This window comes from Loxodonta africana, chromosome 3, assembly GCF_030014295.1.
Source record: "Loxodonta africana isolate mLoxAfr1 chromosome 3, mLoxAfr1.hap2, whole genome shotgun sequence".
Taxonomy (NCBI): domain Eukaryota; kingdom Metazoa; phylum Chordata; class Mammalia; order Proboscidea; family Elephantidae; genus Loxodonta; species Loxodonta africana.
This window is the reverse complement of record NC_087344.1, coordinates 163542627-163565143: the sequence shown is the minus strand read 5'-3', so window position 1 is coordinate 163565143 and position 22517 is coordinate 163542627. Positions and strand designations below refer to the sequence as shown.

Below are 22517 nucleotides of genomic sequence, written 5' to 3'. Positions count from 1 at the left end.
AGAGAGAGAGAAGCCTGTACATATTTCATCAATTGTAGAACCCTAGCAAAAACAGCCACAAATTCCAGAGCTCCCCCCAGTTCATGTAACACTAGTGTTATTTAAGTGGGATATTATCCAGGTTGTTGGAGTTTGAAGTTTCTCCAAAAAAACCTTAATAATTACTCTGTTTGATAACATTCAGTTTAAAGTGTCTATCTACAAACAACAGCATAAGTTTATAGCACCATTCTACTTTAGCTGGATTATTTTGATAGAGCTGAATTGATATCCCTTGCCAGATAGTCAAGGGGATAATATGTCTACCTATAAATAAAAACTATCTTAAAATCTATGTTTTAACAGTTTATTGTGGTATACTTTACATACCACAAAATTCAACCATTCAAAGTCTGATGATTTTTAATAAATCTGTATAGTTGTACAACCATTATCACAGAAGTTCCCTCATTCTTATCTGTGGTCAATCCTCACTCCCACCCCCAGCCCCAACCACTGATCTGCTTTCTGTCTCTATAATTTTACCTTTTCCAGAAATTTCATAAAAATGCAATCATACAATATGTTGTCTTTTGTGTCTGGCTTCTTTTGCTTAGCATAATGTATTTGTGGGTCATCAATGTTGTTGCATGTACTAATAGTTTGTTACTTTTATTGCTAAGTAATGTTCTATGGATATATGCAATTTATATACATACAACTTAATATGGATATGTAAGTTGTATGGATATAATTTATTTATTCATTCACCTGTCTTTGGATTAAGTTTTTGTCTATTTTGAATAATGCTGCTATGAGCACTTGCATACCAGTCTTTGTAGGGGCATGTTTTCATTGCTCTTGGGTAGATACCTAGGAATAGAAATGATGGGTCATATGGTAAGTGTGTGTTTTCCTGCAAATTTGTTTTCCAAAGTAGCTATACCACTTTACATTCCCAGCAGCAATGTCCGTAGTTTCTTCATATCCTTATACTTAGTATTATCAGTTTTTGTGAGTATAGCCATTCTAATGAAGTAGTATCTCATTGTGGTTTTAATCTGCATTTCCCTAATCTGATGATGTTAAGCATCCTTTCATGTGCTTATTAGCTATTCATATACCTTTAGTGAAATACCTTTTGTTCATTTTTTAAAAAAGTTTTATTGTTTAGGTGAAAGTTTACAGAGCAAATTAGTTTCCTATTCAACAATTTATACACAGCTTGTTTCGTGACATTGGTTGCAAACCCTTGAATGTGTCAGCACTCTCCCCATTTCTTCCCTGCATTCCCCATGTCCATTTGCCCAGCTTTCCTGCCCCTACCTTCCTTCTGAACTTTGCTTTTGGGCAAATGCTGCCATTTAGGTCTCGTATAGTTGATTGTTCTGAGGTATACATTCCTCACTGGTGTTATTACTCATTTGATAAGTCTGTCTATTGTATGGCTATAACGTGATCTCTAGGAGTGATTTCAGTTCCAAGTCTGAAGGGTGTCTAAGGGCCACAGGCTCAGGGGTTTCACCAGTCTCTATCAGACCAGTAAGTCTGGTCTCATTTATGAGTTTGAATTTTGTTCTATATTTCTCTCCCATTCTGTTCATGACCTACTATTGTGGTCCTGGTCAGAGTGATTGGTAGTGGTAGCCGGGCACCATCTAGTTCTTCTGATCTCAGGCCAGCGGAAGCTGTGGTTCATGTGGTCCATTAGTCCTCTGGACTGATCGTTTCCTTGAGTCTTTGGTCTTCTTCCTTTTCTTTGCTCTGTTGCTCATTTTTTAAGTGAGCTGCTTGTCCTCTTATTATTAAGTTGTAAGAATTCTTGATATATTCTCAGTACAAGTCCTTTAATAGATATATGATTTTCAAATATTTTCTCCCAGTCTGTGGCTTGTCTTTTCATTTTCTTAATGATATCTTTTCAAGAACAAGAATTTTTACTTTTGAAGAAATGCAAGTTATCTTTTTTTTTTTTAATGGATCATGCTTTTCATGTCATATGTAAAAAATCTTTGCCTAACCAACAGATTTTCTCCTATGTTTTCTTCTAAAAGTTTTTATAATTTTAGCTGTTACATCTAGGTCTATAATCTATCTTGAGTTCATTTTTGTATATGGCATGGGAACAGCCTAGGTTCTTTTTTTTTTTTCCATATGGATTTTCAATTGTTCCATCATCATTTATTGAAAAGATTATCCTTTCCCCATTGAATTGCCTTAGGACCCTTGTTGAAAATCAGTTGACCATAAATGTGTGAGTTTATTTCAGGACTCTAGTTTCTTCCACTGACCTATATTTCTATCCTTACGCTAATATTATCAGTACCAGTTGCCACTGAGTTGATTCTGACTCATGGTGTAATTACTGTAGCTTTACAATATCCTGAAATTGGGTGGTGTAAGTCCTCCAACTATATTCTTCTTTTCCAAAATTGTTTGGCTATTCTAGGTCCTATGCGTTTCCCCGTAAATTTTAGGATGAGACTTTTAATTTCCATAAACATGCCTGTTGGAATTTTGATAGGAATTGACTGAATCTATGTATCAATTTGGGGAGAAATGAGATCTTAACAATATTGAGTCTTCCAATTCATACACATGGTATATATCTCCATTTTATTAGGCTGTCTTTAATTTCTTTCAGAATTGTAGTGTTTCAGTGTATGTGTGTGTGTGTGTGTGTGTGTGCTTAATCTTGAAAGATGGCCCTAAAAGCATCCAAACTATTTACAGCAGATTCAATCTGGAGATTAATATATAGAACCTGTCCAGGAATTTAATTTTATAACGAGGCTGGTGCCTGGCATTTCCATTACCCCCCATATGGCTCTAACAGGAGTTCTGAAAGTCAATACACATCATCAGAATTGTTACTGCTGAGTACAATATGCATGAGATGGTTTTCAAAGTAGGAAAAAAGTCCACAATCATAGGGAGTAGACAATCCATATTTTGTTATTTTGAGTGGGAATTAAAAAAAAATTTTGGACGTTGTAATGGTTTATTTGAGTAGTTCTGATCAATAACTGCTGTTTATCTTCTTACACAAGGAACAGATTCCCATTCCACCCTGGATAATAACAATCACTTCTATTATCCTTACTATGGGTTAAGTGCTCTTTCTATGCACTTTAAAGATATGAAATCATTTAATCCTCACAGCAACTCTGTGAGGTAGGGTATATTATCCCCATTTTACACATGAAGAAACTCAGGTACAGAGAAGTTGAGTAACTTGCCCAAGGTCATACAGCTTGGAAGTTGTGAAGTTAGAATTCAAATTCGGGCAGTTGGTTCGAGAACCCATGCTCTTAACCACTCTATAGCATGAGAGAGAATTTCACTTAGAACATACAAACTTAAAAGTACTGTTGCACAGCCAATTAACGTAATTGCTGTCAATAAGTTGTATACTTGTAAAAAGCTGAATAGGAAAAAGTATTATGATCAATGTACTTACAACAACAACAATAAAAAAAAGAGCAGCTGCTGAGTCTGCTTATATACAACCAAACATTTCTTGGGTTTTGGTTTCTTGGTTTGGAAGTTTAGGGTCATGGTTTCAGGGAACATCCCAGTTAATTGGCCTAATACCATGTTTAGTGCTTCTGTTCAATCACTTAGTTAGTTGTGTAGTACCTGAAGTCTTTAAAACTTGCAAGCAGCCATCTAAGATACAGCTCCAAGGTATTCACCTGGAGCAACTGAGGAAGGAGGAGACTCAGGACAGAGGAAGGAAATGGAATACATGGCTGATTGCCTCCATGAACAACTGCCTCCTTTATCATGAGACCAAAAGAATTGATGGTGCCTGGCTGCCATTACTGAACATTCTGATCAAAGATTCTATAGAAGAATCCCGATCAAAGGGGAGAAATATGGAAAAAAAATATCAAATTCTCATGGAAACCAGACTTTATGGAGCCATGGAGGGTAGGTAAAACCCCCAAACTATTGCCCTGTGATAATCTTTAAACCTTAAAGCAAAAATATCCCCTGAAGTCTTCTTAAAACCAAACAATAGTTTAGCTTAACTAGTCAAGAAAGTTTGCCTTGAGCATTATGCTCTTTTAAAGAACTATCTATTTGGGATCAAACTGACAACGGAACTCGAAACATTTGATAAGAAACTTAGGGAGCAGTGAGTTCATGTTAATGAGAGAGAAACAATTCAGGAAAGGAGGGTGGGAATGGTTACACAACTCAAAAAATGCAATCAGTGTCACTGAACTGTACATGTAGAAATTGTTGAATTGGTCTATGTTCTGCTGTGTATATTCTCAACAACAACAACAAAATAAATTAGAAAATTAAAAAAAAAAAAGAATTTACAGACTTCTGCTTCAAGTAATAGAAGACTGGGTAATTCATACCAACCCATCATTGAGAACAACTACTAAAACTGAACAAAATATTTTTAAAAATATTATTGAATATCTCAGAGAATTGACAAGAGGGTGAAGAATTACCAGGCCATATTCCAAAGAAGACAGAAATCCAGAGAAGTAATCCACATTTGTAGCCTCTTTTACTGAGGAGGGAGCCCTGGGGCAAAGTGGTTAAAAGCTTAGCTGCTAACCAAAAGGTCGGCAGTTCAAATCCACTAGCCACTCCTTGGAAATCCTATGGGGCAGTTCTACTCCTTTCTATTGGGTCGCTATGAGTCAGAATAGACTTGATGGCAACAGGCTTGGTTTTGGGTTTACTGGAGAGCATTTTCCAATTCTAGGTGAGATGGCTAAGAGGCTATTCCTCCTTCCTGATAGTTTCAAAAGGTTAGGGGGACAAAGTTGTGAGTACAAGGCCTGTCAAGCATAAGGGCCCTTGTAAACCCCCAGAGTGGTATTGGGACACTGAAAGACTACATCCTAAGAATAAGGGTAAATCAGAAATAAATCAATACTTTCATGGGCTGCAGCCTGGCTTCAAGTCATCTGTGTGGTCCAAAAAATATCAATCCCTGAAACTGAATTAAAGTCATCCTGGCCTGTCAGTTCATTTAAGAGCAAAGGAAATCCTCCTTGGAGGATGACAATATTATTTAAGGCTTCAAACTACTTCTATAATTTTTCAAATATAGCCTCTGGCACATAGTCAAAGAAAACCAGGCCCAAGAGAAAACAAGACAACATGAACAAGATGCAGCAGAAAAAACAGTTACTAGAAATAGACACACAGGAGTTCCAGATACTAGAATTATCAGAGAAAGACTTTTAAATAACTGCCTTACACTATTTTCAATGAGATAGAAGACTACACTGAAAACTTTGGCAGAGGATTAGAACCTATAAATGGCACAGGAGGTGTGAAAAATAAACAGAAATTCAAGAACTGGAAAATGTTTCAAAGGAGTGAAACATATAGAGTATGCTCTCTGATGACAATGCAATTAAGCCAGAACTTATTAATAAAAAGGTAATCTTTATATGTTTGGAAATAAAGAAATACACTTCTAAATAAAGAAAAAATTATAATAGAAATTAGATAGTATTTTGAACTAAATTGCATTAAAAATATTGCTATAGGATACAGTTAATAGTGTATTTACAGGGAAGTTTATAGCCTTAACGAAATATATTAGAAAAAAAGGTTGAAAACTGATGAGCTAAGTGCCTAAGTAAGAAGATATAGGAAATAAAAAATTAATAAACTCAAAGAAGTTTCAAGAAAGGAAATAAAAAGCAAGAATGAATGAACCACAAAACAAACAGTAGAGAAGATCAGCAAAGCCAGAGATTGGCTCCTGAAAGGATTAATAAAATTCATAAAACCCTAGGGAATCTGATCAAGAAAAAAAAGGTAACCAATGTTAGAAATTAAAAAGTGGATATTACAGCTGATTCTGCAAACATAAAAAAGATTTTATAAAAGCTTTATGCCAATCAATTTGAAAATTTTAATGAAATAGATGAATCTCTAGAAAAACACAAGTAACCGAAACTAAAAGAAGAAACTAAAAGTAGTTACGGGACGGTTAAAAAAATTGAATTTATAAATAAACTATTAAACTAAAGAAACAGAATTTGTAATATAAAGCTTTCCCACAAAGAAAAGTCCAGACCCAAATGGCTTTACCAGCAAATTCTACCCATCATTTAAGGAAGAAATCATTCCAATTTTATATAAATTATTTCTGAGAAAAAAAAGAGGGATCACTCTCAACTTGTTTTATAAAGCTAGCAATAAAGGAAGAGCATAGATGAGAAATATAAAGAAAAGAAAGAAACGGGAATAATGTCAGAATAGTAGTTACCTTTAAGCAGGTGGGAGAAAGCTGTGATTGGAAAAGAGTGGCATGTTGGCTTCTGGGGTACTGGCAAGGTTTCTCGACCTACGTGGTAGTTTCCAAACATTTGCTTTATAATAAATCATTAAGAAGCACATTTCTGTTTTGTATACTTTTTCTGCATATGTATTATGATTCATAATTAAAAGTTTACTTAAATTTATGGATTGGTGTCACTGAGAGAATGGTATAAATATTTGACACTCATTCTCAGACTATAGTCATTTTCATGACCATATCTTTACTTTATCTAATAGGTTTACAATTTCTTCTTCTTGGAGATTGTCTTTTAGAGATTAATCTCTTTAATGTTTACTAGCTTCCAAGTTTCATTAACACATACTATACTGTATCAACAGCTATAATTACATTCTGTACTAAGAGCAACTATCCTTGAATATTCTGTACTTCCTAACAGGGGGCATTGTTTTTAAAACACAAAATTTAATCTTGGGTGATAACACACAAAGATTAGCCAATAATCTTGTATGTCTGCAAGGTGTACAATATAAAGAAAAACGAGACGGGTACACAGCTTCATGGGGGACTGAATAAATATCAACTCAGCAGTTTTTCTGGGAACTTCTACATCTGTTTCCTATCATTGATTATTTTAATCTATTTGTCTTCAGCCTTTGTCTACTTAGCCCTAGTTCAAAACCCAGCCATCTGTCTAGAAAAAGCTTTTACAGTAACAAGAAATTTGATTTAATGATCTGAAATATGAATGATCTTTTATCAAGACCAAGTCATTTAGTTATTTCTTCTCTAAAACTATCATAAAAGGAATTGCTAAGTGAATACACTTCAAATTCTATTTTGACAGCAATGTCAAAAGCTATAATGAACTATTGCTCCTACCTACCTTTCTAAGTATCTTTTAACATCCCCTCTGAAGTGAATAGTAAGCATCAAAATAGAGCAGACCAAAACAATTCTGACCCAAACTGTGAAGACTCAAACTGTAGTGTAAACACAGTCACCAATGTGGTTAACTTAAATAAAAGTAGTATTTTCATCATAAAATTTCTCACTTTTGGAACATGAGGGTTAAATTCCACAGCTCTGTGAATTGCTTCCACGGCATTAATTTCTGCTGTGCTTAACCCTCTTCTGGAGGCTGTTTCTGGAGAGAATCTGCAAGAAAACCACAAAACGAAGAAATGAATACACAAAAAATTATGCACTCAGATCATAATCCAGCTGCCACAATCAAAGCAGTTTCTGGTGATGGCCAGAGACAAAGCTAGATGACTATTAAAAATTAAAGCAAAGCTTTTTGATTCAACATATAAAGCAAAACAAAACAAGGAATGGAAATCTTCAAACGTAGATGAAGAAAGCCTTCAGAAGTCCTTTAAAGGCAGACTTGGGGAAAAGTAATAAATGCTACACAGAGACATCCACAGAATCTTATGACACAGAAGTACATTCTTATCAAATTTTTATCTGAGCAGAAATAGACTGGGAGTATTCCTTTCTAATTCATATCAAGACACAGTAATATAAGGCAAAGAAAATGGTTGCCATTTGGTTGGTTTCTGAATATCTTCCTGTGAAATAAAGAGAAATTCATTAAGGGCAGCCAAAAATACAAGGAAGGCAGAATAACTCAAAATTATAATTTAAGACAGACAACATGAAATCCATCTCCCTGTTATATACCAGATCATCATCATAGCTATTTACTGTTGTGTACTTTCTTTCTAGACATTACCTTAGGAGCTTGACTCACATAATTCTCACACAACCACTCTTCAGTGTTGTTATTATTATTCTCGTTTCACAGATGAGGAAGAGACTCAAACTGATTGACTTGCCCCAAGTACCACTGGTATGTAGTAGAGTTTGAATTTGAACCCAGGTGTACTTAGCTCTAAAAACCTTGTCCCTACCACTATACACAATAAGAAACCTCGAAGTCTCAGAAGATCAAAGGTTATTTAGGAGGAAGTAGGGGAGAAAGGAGCCCTGGTGACACAAAGGTTAAGAGCCACAGCTGCAAACCAATAAATAGATCGGCAGTTCAAAACCAACAGCTTTTCCTTGGAAACCATAAGGGGCAGTTCTACTCTGACCTATAGGGTCACTATGAGTTCAAATTGATTCGATAGCAACGGGTTTGGTTTTGGTTTACGGGAGAGGGGAAAAAGAGCATTGTTTAAAGTCAGTAGAGAGAAATATAATATTGAGCTTAGCAGTCTCTCCGAATTACTGTAGTTTTCATAACTGCTTAAGGAGCCCTAGTGGAGCAGTGGTTAGGCGCTTGGCTGCTAACCCAAAGGTCAGCGGTTTGAACCTACCAGCTGCTCTGTGCGAGATACATGTAGCAGTTTGCTTTCGTAAAGATTATAGCCTTGGAAACCCTGTGGGGCAGTTCTATCCTGTCCTATAGGGTTGCTATGAGTCAAACTGACTCGATGACAATGAGTTTGGTTTTGGTTTGGTTCATAACTACTTACTTATCTGAAACAGTCCTTGTCTTCAACAGTGCTGCTGTATAACAGATAGCTGCTGACTTTGGAAGGCTTATATCTGTAATAATAATTTTCAACTTAGGTAGGAAACACAGTAAAATATCTTAAGACAATTTTTTAATAATAATTCATAGTACAAGTTGAACAAATGTAAAAGAATCTGTGCCCAGACATATAGTTGGAAGATTCAAGTTTAAATCTTGACTCTACTATTTACTAGGTAGGTATCCTTGCGCTAGTAATATCCTCTTCGAGTCTCACTTTTCTCAAAATAGGAATGGTGATTTCCTGGCAGAGTTAATCTGAAGATTAAATCATGTCTCTGAAAGCCCTCAGCTCAATGTTGAAAAGTATTCAACAAACGTTTATAATAATCTGCTTATAATAATATTACTCAGGGAAAAATTAAAATATTATTCAGGGAAAAAGGCATAGTATAATTACAACTATGTAAAAAAAAAAAAACCTACACCAATTCACAAAGAAAAACTAATATTACGAAAAAATTAAAATATTTAGCAGAAGTTAATTAAATCTAGGTGATATAACCAAGGGTGATTTTTATTTTTTTCTTTTCCTATGTTTTTATATTTTCTACATTTTCTTAAATGACAATCTTTAAAAAAAATACAATAAATTAATCTGGAACTAGAAATCAATTACCTATATAAATTATTCTTCGAAGACTGTCCCAAGTAATGCCATTAGAAGGACAAGGCTGGACAAATCTGAGCTTAGATCATAGAGCTATACTAGCAAATGGAGAATGGAAGCAATACATTTGCTTCTAACTTCTTTATAATTCTAAAATGGTAAAAACTAGAATTTATGAAAATAACTGAAAACAGAAGCATATCTAAGTTGTTAGTTTAATTTTTAATTAATTAGGTCTTCTTCTGATATTTCACATTCAGTCTCTAAGCTTGTTTATCATAAGTATCATAAGTGGGCCATGCACCCAGTAAGTTACATATGGAAAGAATTTCTCACAGATTTCTCTATAAGCCTACACTATTCTGAAGCACTTCCTAAGAATTCCAGATGTTTAAAAGAAATAAACTTCTCTCTCCAAGTATAACACATTTAAACTTCCCAAGTCATAAGGATTCCCAAGCTAATGGATAGGAACCCACAAAAAGACAAGTGTGAATAAGTGACTTACATGTGTTCAGTTATAGTGAAAGATATGACCAGAAACATTATGTTAGTTAGGATGTTTTCAGCCTGATGCCTTATAGGCAACACACACAGAATGAGAAGAAAGGCTATGCTTCCTTCAAATCATCCCAATTTCATTTGTGGTAAATTGGCACTGACACACCACAATAATAAAAGCAGCCAATATTATGGAATTCTTGCTATGAGAAGACCAGTGAACAAAGAAATGGAATACCTGGATTTAAGTTCAGGTGTGCCAGTTACTGCATGAGAGATCTCAGCCAATCACTTAGCTTTCTTGAACTCCAGTTTCCTTACTTATTAACTGGAGACAGTAAAAATACCAGTATTACTGCCTCACAAGATTATTGTAAGGATAAGATAATGAATTATACTTTGTAACTATAAAGCATTGTAAAAATGTTATTGTGAATTAATCTTAGGCATATCGCTGAGCAACTTCTATTAGAAAGCCTTCTCTGACACTCCAAAACAAACGAGGTATGTGCACAGCACCCCTACTCTCACCTAACATACCCTAACGTAACTGCTGTGCATTTGTTTGTATGTCCCACTAAGCTGTAAACCTTGTAAGGGCTAAGCTCATGTCTCCCTTGTTCACCATTACATTCCTAGTATCTCATTTATATTGTTGTTGTTGTTGTTGCTGGTTGCTGTAGAGTCGATTCTGATTCATGGAGACCCCACATGTGCAGAGTAAAACTACTCCGTAGGGTTTTCAAGGCTGTGACTTTTTGGAAGCAGATTGCCAGGCCTGTCTTTCAAGGCACCTCTGGATGTGTTCAAACCGCCCATCTTTCAGCTAGCAGTCGAGCACTAACTGTTGCACCACCCAGGGACTCCTTCATTCATATTAGGCACTCAATAAACACGGGGTCATCACAAATCAGAACTGACTGGACGGCAACTAACAACAACAAAAACAAACCAATGAATCTTGACAGAAGAAGTTTCTCCTTGCAGGCTTTTGCTATTAAAAGTCCTGATAAAGAAGATACTTGTTAGCAACTCATACCCACACATACTAAATAGTGATTGGTAAGAATGGAAAGAGAAAATTAGAGAGATACTAGGATAGGACCATATTTATAATTATGTGATGAAAAAGAAAAGAAAAAAAAAACTTTAACCATGATAGCCACTAAGAGAAATGCCACTCACCATCATATTTTGCTAGAACTGCCTGAACATCTGCGTAGGCCTGCAGTTCTAAAAGCGATTCTAGGAGATTTTCATGGATGTTTAACATGGTAAGAGGAGGAAATTCTTTCATCAACTGTATGTTAAAAGAAAAAAGAAGACTGAAATCATAAAAAAAGGAACTCAATAAAGCTGAATCAGATTCATTAAAGCAGAAAGTCTTTTTTTTCTTAACAAAACTGTGGAGACCCAATCCTTAGGTAATGTGTATGTGTGTATATATACACATACACACACACACACACACATATATCTTACAAAAACTACCAATCAGAAAACAGTGATTCTGCACTAAAATAACTGGCAACTTAAAAACTACATTTTTAGTTCTTGGGGGAATAAATATACTAGTACAGTCATCAAATTTACTTACATCTCTCATTATTTTTACTGCTTCTCTTATTCTTCCTAATTTTCTTGCGCACATTGCCAATCTTCTTTTAATATATACTAATACATTGGTGTCTCTTCCTAGTTAAAAAATAAAAAATGACATAACTATAATTTTTGTATTATGGCCGGCTATTTCATTAACATAACATCCATTACTTTTATTTTTGCTTACCCTGCAAGGTTCAATTAAAGTTAAGTTGTGTCAGAATGGTAGATATTGATGATTGTTGAATTTGGATGATGGCTCTTGAATGGGGGTTCACTAGACTATTTTCTCTACTTTTGTGTATGTTTCAAATTTTCTTTACTAAAAACCTAAAAATATATATTTACTTGTGCCTCTAGAAGTAGGTCATCTGAGTATAGTACATATGAAGTATTCATGTAAAATTGGCCAGTTTACATATAAAGTATTCATGTATACTTGACTAGAGGCACATACATTAATAGGAGGAAATAATATTAACCTATTACTTCTGCATAAACAATCTATTATTTTAATATTCTCTATTGTTTTAAGGGGCAAACAAAAAAAATTCAAAACAAAGTTTCCAAGGCTAACACAAGCTATTTTCTTAGCAGCAGTAAGTAACAAACTACAAAACTACTTCTAGAAAGAGCTAACAAATGTTTCTGTGACTATCTCAAAACCATAGCTGAGATTATACAAGGATAAAATGGCATGACTTTTCTGCAAATATAGTTTTATTAGTTCCAGACTACAAAATTATATACTCACACAGTTGAGTGTTTTAACATGTATTAATGAAACACACTGTATACATTAATATTTACCTTAGAGAGAGGACATTATCCAAGTTTTAATTTCCACAAACAAAAAGATTGAGAGCTGCTAGCAGATAATACATTATATAAACATATTTCAATTTATTGCCCACTATCTGCCAAATGGAAACCCTGGTAGCATAGTGGTTAAGTGCTACGGCTGCTAACCAAAAGGCTGGCAGTTCAAAACCACCAGGCGCTCCTTGGAAACTCTACGGGGCAGTTCTATTCTGTCCTATAGGGTAGCTATGAGTCAGGATCAACTCGATGGCAACGGGTGCAGTTTTCTGGTTTTACCTGCCAAAATCATAAAACAAAAACCCTCTGGACCAAAAAATAGAATGAAGCTGCAGCACTGCTGAGTCTGACAACTTTGGTAAAAGTGCCTTAATCATATCTGGGAGAGTAGCCCTGAAAAAGAAAGGGCCTTAGTTGCTATGATCCAGATGATCCTAAACACACCATGGAGAAAAATCAATGAAAGGAAAAAAAATCAATGCCAAGTATGAGGTTGGGTTCCACACTAAGATCAGCTGGTGTGAAAAGGGCCACTCCCTGATATACAGACTAAAGAGCAAACCAAATGCTGTACCTCTACCGGTGCTTGAAGGGAGTAGCTGCTTACCATCAGTAGGAAGCTCTCCTAAATCTTGAATACACCTTCAGCTTTGTTTATCCAATGACCAGCCCAATCCTCCCGTGAAATTAATGAAGTCTCAGAACAGCACATCTCCTCTCATTAACCAGAGCACAACTGTGACCTGCCACAAGCATTTTCTGACTAATACATACTTCTGTCTTGCTGGTTTGTAGATGCCATGAATGGATCAGTTATCTCCAATGAAATTTAGCTAACTTCTAAGTATTAAGTTTTCTTTTTTATTGTTGTTTTGTTTTTTAACTATAAAAGAGCTAATTGCAGGAGCTAAAATATAGGTAAAAATCAATTCAAATTTGCTTACTTAGTTGTGCTTCATGCTGAGGACTCTGGTGCTGGCACTGCTGTGACCGTCTATAAATTGTTTCTCCTGCCTTGAGTGCCTGTTTAAATAACCTCTCGGCATCTACAATAGTTGTTGCTTCTTCTTCAGCCAGTAGAACGTATGCAGTGGCACAGCTATGAAGAAAGCAAGCAAGGCGATTTTAAGTAAAATGGTAAAGCAAGAAGTTTCTCTTGGGTATATTCCTTTACCCTTTACCTCACATTTCCCTACCTGCTTTACCTATTCTTTCCATCTCTTCCAAAACAAAACAAAATTTCAATCAGTATTTTAAGTTATTAGAGGCATACTGGCATATCATTTATGTCTTTTGCCACCATTTCCCCCCTTTTCTAGTTTTCTCTTCATTTTCTATCTTTTTTTTATTTCTACGTCCTTTCTCTGACCCTCTGCCATGCATTTTCTTTTTGTGGAGGGAAGGAGAAAAGGAGCTATATAAAGTGTTATCTGAAAAGTAGTTTAGAGGACTACACAGTCTAGTGGTCATGTTTGCTCTTAGTCACTATATATTTTGTAATATCCATCTAATAGGGGTTGGGATAGGAGAGAGTGAAAACTGGGAAGAAAGTCCCTTGGTCAACCGGGTACCTTTATCATTTGACTCAAACATATTCCCAGACTAGGCATGTCCCCAATCCTGAGTATGCCCTCCCCATGCTAGCTACCCCTCCCTTGGATTTATCCAAAATCATACTACAGCGAAGCTTCCCATGGTCTGAATTCCAATTCTTTCTCCTCCATTCCTACTTTCAATCTTCACCTATGCTGACTCCAAGTTTTCTTCACCCATTAAAACACAGAGGTTTCTTTTTGTACCTTTTAAGTCAACAAGTAGCTAATTGGATAAACTAATTGCTTTGTCCAAAAAAAGAGAAACAAAGAGGTTTCCATTCCATTTCCAGAAACAAGAAGTACATCTCTTCTGGAGAGGATGTCTTAGTTCTGGTTATCTAAGTCTGCCTTGTAATCATCAGCCGTATGTGGTTATTGAGAACGTACATGTGGCTAGCCTGAATCAAGATGTGATGTAAGTTTAAAATGCACATTGGATTTGGAAGATTTAGAAGAATATAGAACACTTCATTAATAGTTTTTTAAAATTACTGATTATACGTTAAGATGATAGTATTTTTAGTATAGTTAGATAAAATATGGTATTAAAATTAATTTCACTGATTTCTTTTTACTTTATTAATGTGGCTACTAGAAAATTTTAAATTACATACATGGCTCACATTATATTTCTATCACACAATACTTATCTAAGCAAGAGGAGAGAGATTGTTGGTAAAAATACAAGACCAGGGATGAAACAAAAAATTATAACAAGATAGCTACCAAACAATTTGGGGTGGGGAGAGGGTCTTACACATGTGGAAAATGCAAATCATACCACTTCAGCATCTTTCAAATAATACCCCTAAATTGAAGTATCTAATAATTTCACTAATCAACAGAGATTTCTCTGTTGCAGTACACTAGATTTCTCTGAAGCAGTAGATACACTGCTGTGTTAAAACACTGGACTCTAAAACCCAATTCATGTATTTTAAAATTACCACAATAACACTTTTGAAAAGTTCTAGATGGATATGCATTTATATAGCAGGCTTAAAGTATAATTTTAAATTGGGACCCTACTGGTGCAGTGGCTAAGAACCTACAGTAAGATAAAAAGGTTTTTGTTTTTTTTTTAACCTTAAACTTTTGTTGCTTTGTTCAAAAGTATTTCATATGGAGATGTTACAAGACTTTAAATATATGAATACTAATGAATCTTACTATTGGGATTTTTTTGTTGTTGTTAAAACTGCAGCAAAATTCACATAACATAAAATTCACCACTTTAACCATTCTAAAGTGTACTTCAGTGGCTTTTGGTAGACTTATAATGTTCAGTAATCACCACTATCTAATTTCAGAACATTTTCTCCATCCCAAAGAGAAAACCTATACCCTGTTAAGCAGCTACTTGCCATTTACTCCTCGACCCCTGGCAACCACTAATCTGCTTTCTGTCTCTATAAATTTGCCTAGCCCACACTTTTCACATAAATGGAATCATACAATATATGGCCTTTTATGACTAGCTTCATTCAATTAATATGTTTTCAAGATCCATCCATGTTATAGTATGTATCAATACTATTCTTGTTTATGATTGAATACTATTATATAACTATACCACATTTTATTTATCAACCATCAGTTGATGGACATTTGGGTTGTTTCTACTTTTTGGCTATTATGAATATGCTGCTATGAACATTTGTGCACACATTTTTGTTTGAACACCTGTTTTCAATTCTCTTGAGTATATACCTAGGAGTGGAATCCTTGGATCATATGTAATTCTATGTCTTTTTGAGGAACCACCAAATTGTTTTCCAGAGAGGCTGCTCCATTCTACATTCTCACAATGTATGAGGGCTTCAATTTCTCCACATCTTCACCTCACCAACATTTGTTATTTTCTGACTTATCTTTATTACTGTCAGCCTAATGAGTGTGATATGGTATCTCACTGTAGTTACTTATTTTGTTGTTGTGGGGATACACACAGCAAAACACCCACCAATTTAACAGTTTCTACATGTACAATTCAGTGACATTGATTATTCTTTGAGTAGTACAACCATTCTCACCCTCAAGTGCCGAATTGTTCCTCCCCCCATTAACATAAATTCATTGCCTCCTAAGGTTTCTATCTAACCTTTAAAGTTGCTGATGTCAATTTGATCCCGTACAGATAGTTCCTAAAAGAGCATAATGCTCAAGGCAGGCATTTTTAGTAGTTTTTTACAGTTCAGCTAAACTATTGTTTGGTTGTAATTTACATTTCCCTAATGACTAATGAGGAGCCCTGGTAGCATAGTGGTTATCGGCTGCTAATCAAAAGGTTGCCAGTTCAAATCCACCAGCTGCTCCTTAGAAACCCTATGCAGCAGTTCTACTCTGTCCTATAGGGTCACTATGAGTCGGAACTGACTTGATGGCACCTAACAATAACAAAGACTAATGAAGGAGCCCTTGTGGCTCAGTGGTTAAAGCGCTAGGCTGCCAACTGAAAGGTCTATGGTTCAAACTCATGAGCCTCTCTGAGAGAGAAAGATATGGCAGTCTGCTTCTGTAATGATTTACAGCCTTGGGAACCCTATGGGGCAGTTCTACTCTGTTCTATAGGATTGCTATCAGTCAGAATCAACTCAATGGCAGTGGGTTTGGTTTGGGAAATGACTGAGGATGTTGAACATTTTTAAATGTGCTTATTTGCCATTTATATATCTTCTTTGGAGAAATGTCTATTCAAGGCCTTTGCCCATTTTTCGATTGGGGTGTTTGTATTTTTGTTGGTGACTTGTAAGTTCTTTATATATTCTAGATTGCTTATAATTTCTAATACAATGTAAATACATGTAAACAGTTGCTGTACTGCTATACTTGTTTAAGGAATAATGACAAGAAAAAAAAAAGTCTGTACATCTTCAGTACAGGCCCAACCATTGTAGGCCTAACTACATAGTACACGTCAGACACAAGGTGAACAATTTTTAAACAATGAGTGGTGGAGAGAGACTAAGGTTCTCTGAAATGGTGAGAGGCTACAGCAGGTATGCCTACACATCACTTTTTTTTTTTCCAATATTTTTGATCTGTGGTTGGTTGAATCCAGAGACGCAGGCAGAACCCATGGATATGGAGGGCCAACTGTATAGTTGGATCATGCTTTTTTTATCCATTCTGCCAATTTCTGCCTTTTAATTGGAACGTTTAATCCATTTACATTTAATGCAATTAACGATAAGGTCTTACTTCTGCCATTTTACTATTTTGTCTACATATCTTATACCTTTTTTGTTCATCAATTGCTTCATTACTGCCTTCTTTTGTGTTAGATATTTTCTCATGTACTACTTTGATTCCCTTCGTTTTTACTGTATATATTTTAGTTATTTTCTCAGTAGTTGCCCTAGGAACTACAGTTAACGTAATTTATAGCAATCTAGTTTGAATTAATGCCAATTTAATTTCAAAAGTACTGTACTTTTGCTCAAATAATGTGTGCCTTCTGCATTTTTTTGCTGGCCGTGCCCTCCCACAAGGCACCATCACAAGTGCTGCCGTGTCAATCCTCTTTCACTTGTTGCTGTAAAAAAAATTAGCCTAGCACACTTATGAAAATATCTTTCTCTTTATTTAAAAACCTGTCAGAAAACTGGACATTTTTAATATTAGAATGCGGCAGCTCCAAAAATCAAGTTCTCTCCCTTCACAAGGGGGAGGGGGTGGCTGGAAAACAAATGCAGAAGGCGTGTGTTATTTGCATAAAAATACAGTATAGAAAATCTTTGCTCCTATATAGCTCTGGCCTACCTTATGTTGTTACTGTCACAAATTACATTTTTATAATTGTGTGCATATCAGCATAAATTTATAATTATTGTTTCATACAGTTATCTTTCAAATTATGTAGGAAAAAAAGAAAAATTACAAACCAAAAGTACTTCAACAGTGACTTTTATATTTACCTATGTAGTTGCCTTTACCAGTTTTATTTTTTTGCATGGACTCAAGTTACTATCTAGTGTCCTTTTATTTCACCCTGAAGGACTCCCTTTTCTATTTCTCGTAGGACAGGTCTCCTAATGATGAACAATCTCAGTTACTGCTTTTCTAGAAATGTCTTAATTTCTCCTTCATTTCTGAAGAATAGTTTTGCTGGATATAAAAATCTTGGTTGACACTTTTTTCTCCCCTTTTAGCACTCTGAATATGTCAACCAATTGACTCTGAATATGTCGCCAGAAGGGTAAATATGTCACCCTTCTGGCTTCCATCGTTTCTGATGAGAAATCAGCTTTTAATCTTACTGAAGATCCATTCTGTGTGATGAGTCACTTCTCTCTTGCTGCTTTCAGGATTCTCCTTTTCTCGACAGTCTGATTATAATGTCTTGGTGTAAATCTCTTTAAAGTTACCCTACTTAGGGTTTCTTGAGCTTCCTGGATCTGTAGATTCATGTCTTTATCAAATTTGGGAAGTGGCCATGATTTCTTCAAATATTCTTTCTGTCCCTTTCTCACCACTCACCCCTTCCAGCACTCCAATTATGCATATATTGGTATGCTTGATGGTGTTGTACAGGTATCTTAAAAACCAAATCAAACCCATTGCTGTCGAGTTGATTCTAACTCATAGTGACCCTGCAGAACAGAGTAAAACTGCCCCATAGGGTTTCCAAGACTGTAAATCTTTAAGGAAGCAGATTGCCACATCTTTCTCCCGTAGTGTGGCTGGTAGGTTCAAACTGCTGACCTTTCCTTATAGTTAACAGCTAAGCACTTTAACCACCGCACCACCAGGGCTCCTTACAGGTCTCTTAGGTTCTTTTTTCTTTCTATGCCTCAGACTGGGTAATCTCAATTGGCACACCTTTAAGTTCATTGACACTTTCTTCTGCCTGTTCAAAGCTGCTGCGGAACCTCTCCAATAAATTCTTCACCTCAGTATTGTACTCTTCAACTCTAGAATTTCTATGGGGTTCCTTTTAACAATTTCTATCTTTTTATTGATATTCTCTATTTGGTGAGAAATTATTCTTATAAATTCCTTTAGTTTTTTTTTTTTTTTTTAACATGATTTCTTTTACTCTGAGTATATTTAAAATAGTTGATTTAAAGTCTTTGTCCAGTAAGTCCAATGTCTAGGCTTCCTCAGAGATAACATCTCTTTCTTTTTTTCCTGTCTGTGGGCCATAGTTTCTTGTTTCTTTGCATGTCTTATAAATTTTTATTGAAAATTGGATTTTTTTTTCCTCTTTATTTAAAAACCAGTGAGAAACTAGACATTTTGAATATTAGAATGTGGCAACTCCAAAAAGCAAATTCTCTCCCTTCACAAGGATTTGTTGTTGCCCCCTGATGTAGCTATTGTTTGGTTACTTTTCTGAACTAATTTTGCTAGTTCTGTATTCTTTGCAACTGAAGTCTCTGTTCTGTTAGCTTAATGATTAGCCAGAGATTTCTTAAATGCCTGGGGCCAAAACAAAAACAAAAAATTCCCGGTTTTTGCAGATGGGCTCTGGTGTATTGGGCTTACCTTCAGACAGGCAGTTTACAACGCTTAGCCTTCACTTTCTGCTTAACACATACACAGCCTGAAGGCTAGCCACAGGTGAAAGAAACTGGGGCCTTCTCAGGTCTTTTCTAAGCATGTGCCCAGCCCTGGCTTACTACATTCCCTTAGAGATTTCCAGGAATATGTGGAAACTTTTCAAATCTCTTTTTATTCTCTAAAGTGTCTCATTTTCGAGGCTTTTTTTTTTTTTTTTTGCCAAGCTTTTTGGTTTGTCTATTATTTGCCCTAGCTGTTATCTCTGCTCCAAGTGGCAGGAGTCTAATGCATTTGCCTTTAAATGCTCCTGAGGGTAGCTGCCTCAGCCATCGAATAATTCAAAGTTAAGTGACATAAGGGCAAGCCCTTTGAGCTAGTATTTCAGGGAGCCATCAAACAGATCAAAACAAACAACTATAACTCCTTGAGAATAAGGTCTATTCTGCTCCCTCTGGTACTAGGAACCTATGGTAGGAATGTGGGCTGCTGTCTCCAAGGCTGCTGCTGTGTTGGGGAATAGGGGACTGGGCCAGGGTAAGTTAAAATGCCATAAAGCTCTCTTACCAAGATTCAGTCAGGTTGCAACAAACTTTAGTTTCTAAAGTTCTTATAAAGTTGATTCTGTGGGATTTTTGCCAGTGTATTCACTGTTTTTGTGAAGGAATAGCCTTTTGGAGTTTCCTACTCTGTCATTTTCACTCCCTCTTGAGAATATCTTCTTAATAAAGATAATATACCTGTGTAAGGGTTAGAAGGTCAACTCTAAATTCACTTTATTTAGGAAGCGTTCACTGATTAATCCCAATTGAGAATATTTTTACTCTTGGTGTTTACTTAATCTGTATAGGTTAATACTTATTGTTCTGGCCCATTTAAATATTAAGATTTAAATTTAATTTTCTCAAAATATAAAGTAGGTACAAAAGAGTTATAAAAAATGTCATTGATGTGAGAAAAAAAAATAATGTTGACAGAGCTGTGTTTTACTTATTTTGAATCCCCTTCTCATGCCTCCAAGGCTAACAGCAATTGAAATTCTCAAAATTGAATGAATGCTTTAAATGAAAAAATTAAAACTAGTGGCATAAGTATTTTAGTACTGGTTTAACTTCATCAATATTATCGCCAATTAGATTGGCATTCTCCATTTTAAAAAGCATTTCTAGCATAATTTCTATTCAAAAGCACAGATAACTTTACAATTTCAGAAGCACAACACAGATGTCAATGAATACTACAAATTTTATCTCTTGTATGCAAAAAGGGAAAAGAGACTGCTAATGACTCCAAGTATCTTAGGAATAGACAAAAGGAAACAAAATTATTTGCCTGGGTGTCCTTCAAAACAACTTATTTTCCATATATGTCGAACTTACTCATTGTTTAATTCTAAAGCTTGATAGGCTGCTTTGATTCGAGCTGGAGGATTTCTTTCCCTCCATGCCTTCTGCATAACTGTAGGAAAAATATTTCAAAAAGTAGATGAGATGGTAGACGTAAATAATCTTACGCAAAACGTATGATGAATGAACTAGGGGAATAAACAGAGCTTTAAACAACACAATCTTAAACTGAAGAAAACATGATACTGGGTGACCATCTCACATGTACCTAAAGAGAAATTTACATTTAATTTGGAAGTTTCACATATAATAAAATATAATCTCTAATTGTGTTGTCACACATATAGGCCCTAAACCAAGTTATCACATTATTATTACACATGATGTTCATGTATAATAAAAAAAAAAAAGATTTTTTTTATTATACATGAACATCTAAATGCACGTTAAAATTGAGTATGAGTGATATCAGATTATAATCATAAAATATATCAGTTCTACTTTTATCATGCTGAAAGTTCTATGAGACTACCAAAGATATACAAAACACTTAGAAACAAAGTCTTTGTCTAATCAGTGATTCAATCAAGGATGTAGGTATGGACTTGCATTTTCTATAAAAAGGGCAAAGGAAAGAATTAATTTAGAATATAGTGCATCTCTGGAAAATCTCAGCCTCTACCAAGGTTCAACAAAAGCTTGACTTAGGATCTCTGTGGAATAACAATATTAGTTTTGCTACCATTTATTTTATCAAAATTAAGATTTTGCACCAAGTAAAGCTTCTTAAAAATCAAACAAAGTGAATTCATAAAGTTATTTGGCCTATTTGAAGTTTGATAAGAAAAATAAGAATCTATGAATGTTGCTCTTGGAACAAAACCTATAACTGTCCAGAAAGAATGATGTGGAAAATGTTTCAGTTTTCCTTTGGAAACAAAATATTAGTCTTGGCTTAGAAAAGGAGACAATATAGTCCACTTGTGTAACAAAAATACATTTCTCATATCAAACATGTCACCAGATAGCTGACAGCTAATGCTTCCTGAACTTGACAAATTGATGCAAGTCAGTACCCATCTGATAATGACCAGGTAAAGTACAGAATTCTGCTGAAACACTAAAATTTTACATTAAAATAAAGTATTTTATCAGACTTTCCATTTTTGATGACAGGGCTCTTTTCTAAAGTTTACACGATATTTACAAACAAATTCTGATACTGAATCTTTACAAACATTTTTAATGGTATTTGGTATTCTAGTATACTAAAATAAAGAATACCATGTACTATATTTAACCAATTCCCTTTTGATGGATAATTAAGTTAAACCCACATTTTTGCTAACATAAAAACACTGTGATGACTATCTTTCAACATTTTTCTTTGTATATCTGAACAGGCATTTCCTTTCTAGAAGTGGAACTGTTGGTTTAAATATATGCATCCTTTAAAAGACTTTGAATACATACTCCAAACTGCTCTCAATAAGATAATATTAATTTATATTCTTCCAAGCAGTATAGGAGAGTAACTGTTTCCCTACTTTCTTATTAAGTATTATCAACCTTTGCTAATTTTATACATGAAAACTATCTCATTTTATTTGCATTTTTAAAATTTCTTTTGAGGTTATCGCATCCTCCTTTAAGCATTTTTTCTTATTCATATGTTTTCAATTGCTCTAACTAGCCTTTCAAGATTACTCCTCACACTCCATCAGCCTAAGACCAGAATTAGATGGCGCCTGGCTACCAC

The 22517-nt window shown here is 35.0% G+C and overlaps 1 protein-coding gene across 12 annotated transcripts in view; it reads right to left on the bottom strand.

Annotated features, from left to right (window-relative positions):
• Window positions 1-22517, bottom strand: part of ST7L (suppression of tumorigenicity 7 like) — a 185818-nt gene that overhangs the window by 121212 nt on the left and 42089 nt on the right. For 9 of the 12 annotated variants that reach the window (XR_010321496.1, XR_010321498.1, XR_002785626.2 and 6 more), the window contains exons 6-12: window positions 20792-20870; window positions 13263-13417; window positions 11495-11592; window positions 11083-11197; window positions 8728-8800; window positions 7300-7402; window positions 6233-6310 (exon numbers count right to left, since the gene is read on the bottom strand). Coding sequence is in view for 5 of the 12 variants with exons in the window: in XM_064282410.1 (XP_064138480.1) it covers window positions 6233-6310; window positions 7300-7402; window positions 8728-8800; window positions 11083-11197; window positions 11495-11592; window positions 13263-13417; window positions 20792-20870 (701 nt within the window). In the remaining 7 variants the exon portion in view is untranslated. The remainder of the gene's footprint in view (window positions 1-6232; window positions 6311-7299; window positions 7403-8727; window positions 8801-11082; window positions 11198-11494; window positions 11593-13262; window positions 13418-20791; window positions 20871-22517) is intronic. The other 3 variants (XR_010321497.1, XR_010321499.1, XM_064282412.1) reach the window with 1 other exon arrangement.